This window comes from Hyposmocoma kahamanoa, unplaced genomic scaffold (genome assembly GCF_003589595.1).
Source record: "Hyposmocoma kahamanoa isolate Upper Pololo Valley unplaced genomic scaffold, ASM358959v1 89, whole genome shotgun sequence".
Taxonomy (NCBI): domain Eukaryota; kingdom Metazoa; phylum Arthropoda; class Insecta; order Lepidoptera; family Cosmopterigidae; genus Hyposmocoma; species Hyposmocoma kahamanoa.
Window position 1 is genome coordinate 2,701,272 of NW_020654520.1, and position 10,392 is coordinate 2,711,663.

General features: G+C 38.1%; 1 protein-coding gene across 2 annotated transcripts; it reads right to left on the bottom strand.

Annotated features, from left to right (window-relative positions):
* Window positions 1-1,373: 1,373 nt before the first annotated feature.
* On the bottom strand, window positions 1,374-9,003 carry LOC113236102 (protein lifeguard 1-like). Of its 2 annotated transcripts, XM_026472091.1 has the most exons (6): window positions 8,887-9,003; window positions 5,315-5,421; window positions 2,680-2,839; window positions 2,309-2,438; window positions 1,509-1,731; window positions 1,374-1,473 (listed from the first exon to the last, which is right to left on the bottom strand). In XM_026472091.1, the coding sequence occupies exons 1-5, from the start codon at window positions 9,001-9,003 to the stop codon at window positions 1,511-1,513; spliced, it is 735 nt and encodes a 244-aa protein (XP_026327876.1). In that variant the 3' UTR covers window positions 1,374-1,473; window positions 1,509-1,510. The 2 variants fall into 2 exon arrangements, with proteins under 2 accessions (XP_026327876.1, XP_026327874.1); XM_026472089.1 differs by having other exon boundaries at window positions 1,383-1,731.
* Window positions 9,004-10,392: the final 1,389 nt, after the last annotated feature.

Consider the following 10,392-nt stretch of genomic DNA (forward strand, 5'->3'; position numbering starts at 1 on the left):
TGTTGAACAATGCAGTTTTCAGGGGACTGCTAGGAAAAGTATGAATGAACGACGATGTTAAGCTGTTTCGTTTGTAGTAGTAGGTATATGTGTAACTACATATTGAAAAAGTAATATACTTTGTCAACTGACTGTTAAGAGTTGTCAGCCAACCAGTGAATAAAACAGTATCAAGTGTAGGAGGTTAGAGTGTATATTGTAATTTTTAGTTTACGTTAAGTCATATAAGTAATAAAATGGGTCCTTTGACACTGCCTTGTGTGTGGGACACTGAATTAAAAAAGTTAGATGAACTCTTTGTTGATGAATTCATACCCACCTAGTACGATTTTTAAGATAGTCTTTAAAAATGCCAAATGTGTGCGTCTGATATTTATGTTCAACGTACAGAACACATCCATCGACTTAGGCCTACCTACCCTAGGACACCATATCAAAAGCATTCGCCAAGTCTAAAGTCTAAAATGCACTTCATTTTATTCTCCTTCTTGTTTGTTAACCAAGTGGTTCACATAGGAATGGTCAGTACCATCATTCAATCTACCTCACTGAAAACCACACTGAGACGGAGGTTTAGACGGTTTAGAATCTAAACATGTTATACTTTACTATTAATTGTCTTTTCCAAGATATTTGAAAAAAAAGGAGGTAATATTGATATAGGTCGATGATTATTATTGCAAATCAGACGTACCAGACGTAAATATTGATACCATAACAGATATCTTCAGTGCACTCGGAAAGATCCCCCCATTCAGACATCGCCAAAGACGTAGGTGATAGAAGGGACGATAACATTCATAACATTTTTGCCCGCCTGTCAAGTAAAGATCCAGAAGAAATAAGAACATTTGGTGAGATGTTAGTAGCAAGGTACCTATTATAGTGAGTCAGAAATTGATAGAATCAATTGTTCTTTAGGTGCGGACCAGTAGAAAGTAATGGCAGTGAAGGTTCTAAAGGTTTATTTAAATTGTCAAACTATTCACTTAAATACGGTTGCTCGAAATTCTCTCCTTTCTCGCTGTCGTTTGTATTACTTGATAGTGATGTATCTTTTATAAGAAATTGTTGGAATGTTTTCATATGCATTTTATCCACGCCATAGAATTGTACTAGTAATCCCTAATTCTAATATTTAAAAATACATTTAGAAAACCATAGTCGAAATATAGCCAATGTTTCAATGCCCTTTCTGACATTTGCCCCCAGTCTACTCTTCTACCTCCTGGCAGTGGTACAGACACATACATTAAAATATAAAATATAGCGAAATTCCCATGCGATTTTGGTAGATTATGAGTTTTAATTGCAATATTAATTACGTTTTATTTTGAAAAACGCATTCTAAGTCGCTGCGGTTTTCTTTGTTTGGACTTCCATATAAAACTTCACTTTTGGATTGGATCACAGTGTTCAACAGTTTATTTTATATTGATTTTTATTATACAGTTTCTACTCTGTAAGTCTTGCCTTTAATGTGATAAAACAAAATGTAAACTTGTATCCTTTATCGGCCAATAATCTGAAGAATGTACAGAAATATGTTGACTATGTCTAGATACAAGTTCAATGCGGCAAAGATGTATTCCTCAGGAGATATGCTGTACTTATGCTTGCCACCCAACATCAGTTGGGTGTCGTAGACAAGATAGAAGGAGAAGAGGAGAGCTCCCAAGCACGCATACACTAGGCTTAGAATCTCGTTTCGCACGAAGTACGCCACGATTCCTGGAAAAGAACGTTTTTAGGTAAACTTTCGATAGATTTGTACCAGACGTTCCCGGAACTGAGGGAACCTGAAAATGAGATCCTTTCATTTTTCTTCACAGGAATCAATAAAAAAAGTGTACTAAAGCTCCGCCTGTGAAGAATGCCTGGTTAAACTACAGGCATTTGGGACTTGTCAACTTATATTTCTGGGTGTTGAGCGCAGGTCGTACCACTCAGATCTTTGGGATTTAAAGCTCTGAGTAGCACTGCCATTGTTATGGGTAGACATAGACACTTACTACCAGGTCGACGACTTTCGTTCGTCCCATCACTAGACATAATAAAAAAATCTGTAACTTAAATAATTGTAAATTGGATTTAAACGTGACTCGACGAGATAGGATACAAGTGTGTCGTGATCACTGAATGATTCCCTGGTACATAATTGTTTATATGTACCATTGTTTAAGCAATTAAATTGAGATTCTGGACTGTACTAAAGGCCATTATCGAGAAGCGATTGTAGAAAGTATAATGCGCCTGATGGGCCTATTATGGCTCTACTACCGTATAAATAGTTAAAGGGTGTCCTTACCAAAAACGAGCAGCGTCATGAGTAAGCAACAAAGCATACCCCCCATCACGGTGAAGTCCCACTTAGTCTGGAAGGCGAACAGCGTCAGTGCTAAGCACAAGGCTGCTGTTATGCCCACAGCCATGAATACCTGTCAATTAAAAAGTTGTAATAGACATTTTTTGAAATGTTTGTAGCCTTCAGTAAATTTGGAACTATTAAAAATATAGATACATTTAAACAGTTGGACCTTTTTGGATTCCCCAGCACTTTTCTGTTGAGACGTATTTAAAATTTATGATGGATATTTTCGTAAGTGAATGGTGATCTCTTCTCAGATAGATCTCCAGGTGAATATGACAAATTCTATACATCTTGAGGGTCATACTTACAGCTTTGACATCATAGGCGCTGGTAGCGACACCAAGAAGAAAACTTTGGGCCAAAGTAAAGGTAAATAGGAAAATGTAGTTCATGGGCACCTGACGTCGCACGTTGGTACAGCACGCCATTGCAATAATTGTGACAAATACCATTGCCAAAGCTACCCAGCTACAAAAAAAAATCAATTCAAAATTACTTATTAATACAAAGATCGAACACAAAGTAACACCAAGGCTGGTAGTTGTAAAGTAACACAACAGGGTGGCGAATACTTTCGTAGATTTCTCATAGATGGCGTTACGACTAAAAAGTCATTGAAAAAAACCAAATACAAAGATTCGACAACAAGGACAGAAAAATTCGTGAAGTCCGCTTGTTCGTTCCGTGGCTTAGTTGGCATAGAAGACATCGGTTCGAATCCGGCCGGATCGAATAATTTTTCTGAGTGTTCGATCTTTGTATCAATAATTACAACAAAGAGGTTCAAACCAGCGTCTTCAGCGCACCGTGCCAACGCTCTCTCAACTGGGGTACGGAAAGAACCATCACACCTTACGAATATGCTATGTGCTTGTTAAATCTTATGGATTTTAATTTAACTGCCTCCGAGGCCGAATGGTGACCTGCTGGTCTGCCACGCAAAGGTCCTGGGTTCGATTCTCGGGTCAGGAGAAATATTTGTATGGCCTGCATTTAATTCTCTCGTGAGTTTGGGTGTAATTTGTGGCCGTCTATGTGTATGTCCATGCCACCCACGATACTGGGTTTCCCGAGTGCGTGAAAAAAAATTGCATTATTTGTTGGTACAAGAACTTATACAGGGTGGAACAGAACGACCGACAAAGCCGAAAACTGTGAAGAGTCTTAAATATGTACTTAATTGTACTGAAAGTCTTTTTGTTCTAAGTGTAATAGTTTCCGAGTTAGTCAATGATAAAGGTTTGCTTCAAAACTCTGTATTGTCAACCCTACATCATAAAACACAGCTGTTTGGAGGCAACTACCGGGAGGTGCTCAGGGCAAAACTTTGCAATTTAAAAGGTCGTTGACCTCGGTCGTTGATCAGCACCCCATCAGTCGCTTTCTTTGCTCAATCACTTTCTTTGAGCAATCATCATGTGAATGATGATTAATTATGCCCCCTAAATTCCGTGTTTGACGACCCAATATTTACATTTACCGAAAAAAAGCACCTCTCATAGAATCTTCGGGAGACATTGTTTCTAAACTATGCGTTGTCATAAACTACCTACAACAACTTATGAAAAGTAAAGTTTTCTAAATGACTCTGTCAGGAGTTTAACTCATATTTCCTGCCTCATAAGATAAGACTAACTTAAATAAACATAACTAAATTAAGTAAACACGTTCTACAACATGCGTCAAGTACTCAAATTACAATAGTCTCCTAAACCTTAATCCGGCCCTAACGTAAAATAGTAAATTGTGGCCAATCACGTCACTTATAACCGCTTAGAGATTTAGAGATGGACACTTGATACCTGTTATCTGTCTTTGATAGCATAATCGAGAGATCGTTTTTTTTTGTACTAGTCTATTTTTCAATGCATATGGAAATAGTTTTAATTTACACTACAAGAATTTACTAACTTTAAAACGAAGAGTTAATTTTAATGAGATCAACATTTAAAACTAAAATTTCTGTTAACTTGAGCCGAGTAGTTGAAATTTTAATAAATGTAATGTAAAAATAAATAAATCAGTTCTTGGAGGTCTGCAGACCACCTCCACGGTTCGTTTTTTATTTTTTATTAAATTTTATTATTTACTACAATTCATTAAACGACTTGCATTTACCTTACTTTTACTTTTAAATTGCTCATGATACTTATACCAGACAAGATGTCAAGATGATTATTGCGAAACCTATTTCTTCATCATAATTGTCTTTTTTTAAATTAACATTTAGATATTTAATAATCAATGATATCCGACGCGTACGCCGCCGCCGCGCGCATCTCTATGCAGAGTTGCCAATTACGCGACTTTGTCCCTTTATGTGACGATTTGATATCAAAAGCGTCTTTTATTTCGAGCGACAAAAAAAATTGGTATTTTTTGGCGCGTATTTAATTAGGTTTAATCGTTTAAAATTTAATATTATTTTTATCGTTGTATTCAGGAGGAGTCTTTTGCCTGTACTGTGACCATTCTGTTTAGTGATATTTGCTTAGTCTAGTTGGCAACACTTTTTTATTCATAAATTAGTTCAAAATGCCTGGTTGTACGGTAACTCGTGGTCTCATGTTTTTCTCGTGTTTACAACACAAAACAACGTTTACGTATTAATTTTTGGATTGTGACAGCAACTTATTGGAATAGTATTTAAGTGAGAGCACTTATTTCTTCTGCGAGTGCCAATGACACGAACGCCGCCTGTGGGGCTTCATCAATTATGTTAGTAGATAATATACTAACATGATTGATTCGCTTAGGGTTGTTGCACCGCGAAAGGTTTAAATCTGGACGAACATTTTTCAACTGCTCTGATTTTACATTTAAAGTAAATAAAAGTCATGTATATGTAGGGTTCTTATCGTGATATTTTCGGTTTTGTCGGTCACCCTGTATATAAAGACCTATAAAAAGAAATTGAAAAAGGTTCTAGTACGTTTCACTTACAATAGCCATGCATTGGCGTATATCCATCGTTTGGTGGGCTCGTGGAAGAGAAACCATGCGATGAAACCCATTGTGATTAACAGTTGTACCATTAGAATGGAGTACACCTGTAAAAGAAACCATAATATTTTAAGCTATTTGGTTTTGCGTAGTTTAGGTCTGTAGTAATGAGCGGTTACATAGCGTAGCGTAATAAAATGAGTAAGGTAACATCATTCATACGCAGCACTTCGCATAATAATGAAAGGCATGTGGAACGACGAGCTCAATGCATCGCGAAGAGCACCGAGAAATTATGCGAATGTGTCCGTCCGTACACGGCACGCACACGTACAAACCGCGCTGCTACGTTTGTATGGATGGAGTTATTATACTGGTCATATTTATCCTATATCCTTAGTCCGGTATTAACTGTAATATTGGAGGAGATATCACTCGGAACTACCGATAACAATTTCAAGTTTTTATTTAATTATTTATTTTCAAAACCTAATCTATTATCATTCTGATGCAATTAACCAGCAAGAAATATTACACGTAATATAAAATGCAAAGCACTATCTTTGTGAATTCACTCAGAGAAGAATGGAATAGATCAATCCTATCCGATATTTCGTTGAGGGCAAGCAATGTGCGCGTTAGCGGACAGTCAGTCAAGAGATTGGTGCCGCCAGCAGTGGTGGCCGGCGACGTCGGCACACGTACCCATCAGGAACACACAAGCTTAATACCCTAGTAGCATCGGATTGTATAGCATACCTAGTGTTGGGTAATTTGTCCCTATCCACTGACCTGAGAGAAAGGGTTTTCTGGAGAGACTACGGGAACGACAGCAAGACCAGGGTACGCCTTTGCGTCACTGGTGGACCCGGACTTGGGCATGGACTCGCTGGGGTTTGTGGTTAGCTGCAGGGACGGACATGTTTGTCTGCCCCGGTTGGGTGTAGCCGGAGTGTCTGTCTCGTGAGCAGCTATCGCGTCTTAGTAGCGGTCTAGTTGAGGGCCTGAAGTGAGGAGACGCGCGGGGCGCGTGAGTTGCCCTTTAAATTGGAAGCTATGTCCGGACATTATCGCAGGACACTGCGACTGGCATCTCCAGCACTAGCCCGGAGAACTAGTACAGGATAAGCTAGATATCCTCCAGTCCCTCCAGCCGCTTAGATTATTGGGAACTGGAAAGACGTCGTTTTTTGGCGTCGGGAAGTGAGCGTGCCCTACAGCTCCGCCACCAATGAGGAGATTTGGCAGTGGACTAAGAGTCGACGGCTTGGCGGTGGTAACCGCTAGTTGTGCAATGCGTAACGGGAAGTGAGTGAGTGTACCTACTACTGTACGTGCACCCGGGGCGGCTCATCCGAGGCACTAGCCTCTCGAAGAACCGGATGAAGTCAAGTGACAGAGGTCTGTGACAACCCTGTTGTGACCTTGTAAGGTTCCTGTGCGCGCACAGGTTATAGTGCAGTTCTCGTATACCCTAAGGGTCGGTAGGGAGGGACTATAATCAAAAATGTAGAAAGATATGGGTCTGTTTGGTCATTTTTCGAAAAATTTCAAATAAGTAGTGTAAATTTTTCCGGAAATATTCCAGAAAAATTGAAAAATATTGGAAAAATGTAATTTGAAGGCTCATATTATGTTCTTCGTTTAGAAATATGTTTTGAAGTTTTATTAAGAGGGAGCAGAGGAAAAATTCCTGATCTTCGATTTGATTTTAGAGGGCTATATCCACTTTAAAGTTAAAAATAAAATATTGTATGAGTAACTACACGATATATTCAAGCATAGACACTAATCAAAAACATAAAACAATAAAGTTTCCTCGATAGATAAAAATCACGAAATCACCTCTAATTTTCACATTTTTTCGATTCATCCTCGAAATGCTACAGGTTATTAGGACAAAAATTAGATAATTAATTATATTTATGCCTGATCGAGAACTGTTGCTACGGATTTTTTTAAATCCCTTTAGTTTTAGAGTTATTCCGGTAAAACGAATTTGGTACTTTTAATGTGCAAAATTCAACATCTCCTGTCGCATGTCACGCGAACTTCAGGCATATGTTTGTCTCACAAATGTGGGCTGAGCCAACGTCAAAACTTTTTTGGCATGCTCCCTCTTAAGCGTGAGTAATAAAATGAAATTGAATGCAACAGCGAAAAAAACCGGTTATATTGGTTCCATCGTTTTCGTTCAGTAACTTTGACTTTTGACAGGTGTTAATGTTAAATGTGGAAAAAATATAGGAAAAATATTCTGAAAAACATGTTTTTTTTTGAAATGGAAAGTTTTCCATGATCCAACATAAAGCATACTTACCTCTAATTACTTTCACTAAGCACTTGTTAACGCTAAGTTCTTGAGCACGTGTAGCACATTGTATCTTACCATACCCAAGATAAAAAGATTAGGATACATCAGGGCATAGAAGGGATAATTTTGTGAAAATACTCGACCTCGAGTATGTTATTATTATTAATACAAAGATCGAACAACACAAGTGAGTGAAGAGACTAATCATCAGTTTCTCACAGTGATTGCCACGCAAAAAACTGTTTAAACCCTATAGAAAGATCTATAATAAGCACATAGCGAAATCTGTACGATCTGCTGATTCAGTCTGTAACTCAGTAACGGTGTGACAACAGATGCTAGTTCAAATCCAGTCATACTGAAGGGATTTTTCTTTGTTTGATCCTTGCATCAATAATAATATCAATTATACGGACTAAAGACGGATTTACATTTGTCTGACGTGTCGTGTCGTGACGTGTCAAAACGGTGTCGGTTTCATACATTTAATATGGTTTGATTTATATTAGTGTGTCGCAATCTGACGTGACGGCTTGTGTTGTGTGACACGTCAGACTGATGTAAATCCGGCTTAAAGCGTAAAAAACCAACAATTTTTAAAAAGATAGTAATTTTTACCGAAAAGTTTAACCTAAACAATAAATAGTAGTGTTACAAATAAGTGTGTAATGTAAACCAGAAAATATGTTAAAATTCTAATGGGCTATCAATAAAAATATAAACACAAAAATGGCTCGAAACTTTGGGGCATTTCATGTAGGTCGCATTTTTATCGCATATCGTTTAGGTTGTGCGTATTTAGTTCATGAGTCATAGTATTCCAGATCTTTCGATATGCCTTTATTTGTTATAATGGAAGCAGACGATAATATTTGAGCAGTAAAACGTATACAACTCTGCGTCCTGATTTTGATTAAAATCGGCATCAGTCCGATCGGGTAGTCTTGAAATCAGATGGGTCTCTGCATTGACCTATTGGTAGGTCAATGGGTCTCTGAGCGAGAAGATGAACCTGATTCCTACTATATCTTTCTAATTTGTGAGTTAAATTAACTATTGTTCCGATTAGAAATGACAACAATTTCCGATCGGCCCGTTGTGAATCGCAATTATGCGCCAGGAGTCGGAAAAGACGCAGTTTCCGATAGGGAAAGGCAATCAAAATCAAAGCTGCTGCTGGTGGTAGTTCAAAGTTGACTAAATTTTATGATTGTTTGTTTAAGCGTTTATAATAAGAATAAAGAGTGTTCTTGCTTACCTTCCTAATGAATCCTTTCCGTATACTTTGATCATCGAAGTCGAAGGTGACGCCTCCATCTTCGCCTTGTGAGTAATCGTTCATGCCTGGTGGAGGTGCGTATCCTTCCTGGAACATCACAATAAAATTTTTCCTTATTTCTTTTTTTCACAACCCAAAGTTTATTTGAAATATATCCTTGCTTAGCTATAAGTCGCTGCGTTCTGCTTTTGTGAATACTTCGACTAGGTAGTCATTGTATTTTTAAGAGCTGGAATGTATTCTACCAGTCGGATCTATCGTTATTAAAATCTATATTCATAATGCAATGGAAAGGCGGCCTCACACGGTCAGAGATATTACAGATTTCCTCAGACGTCTAACGATCACCGACAAATACATACCGGTGCTGCCCATTTCATATTAATAAATCAACTACAGAGCGTGTATGATTATTAATGAATGTTGTATGTCAGGATCGTTGTGAGTACCTAAGCTTTGCCTAGCCGCAGCCTACATCGATGGGAAGATGGCGTGGTAAACCGTAGTTGAAGGCATACACCTCGAGAAGACCGAGTAAAAAATCCTTCATCATTTACAATAAAAATATTCAAAAAATGTAGGTAGATACAATCTGAAAGGGTTGACTGTAGCAATCCCGTAGATTTTGTCACCTAAGTTGATAATTCACTGTCCACCAGGTCGGAGGGGCAGGTAAGGAAATTCCGTTGATGAAGACCACTTATTTCACTTTTATGTCTTTTACTTCAGAACACTAGCTCTTTCTGTCGCTTGACACTTCTAGACGTGTGTCGATCGTGATCGATCGAATCAAAATGATTCGAACAGCACCTGCGACCCGATAACCCGGGTTACTAGATTCTAAGTAACCCGATCATTTTAGAGTTTCATGGGTCATGCGTGCAATATTCAACTTTATTTAACTGCCTCTGTAGCCAAACGGTTACCATGCCGAGGTCCCAGGTTCGATTCCCGGGCCGGGAGAAATATTTGTATGGCCTACATTTATTTCTCTCGTGAGTTTGGATGTAATTTGTGATTGTCTATGTGTGTGTCCATGGCACCCGCGACTCAGGGTTTCCCTAATGCGGGGCTATGTTGAGTGTGTGCATTATTATTATTCGACTTTATCACTATAATTTTAGAGATTACTCAACAATTAACAATATTATTGTTGTCTCGTTGACTCTCACGTGAAGTCCCCACTCACGACACGGTTCGCCTTCTCACTCTTCGTTTGGGTCGAACATTTGTTTGATAGAGCATTCGTTCGATCAACGAGTCAATGGGTTAACGAATCAATCAGTCTATCAATCATTCCTCTTAATTGCTTCGTGCACTAGTTAATATTAAAATATTAATGGATAATAAATAAGTAATTTTGAATGCTCATAATTTTTTTGTTATGTATTTGTGTGTTGTAGGTGTTACTTTTCTTAGAAAGAAATTTTAGTATCCTAAGTGTGGTTTATCAATGATGCATTTAACTTAACACATTACTCATCA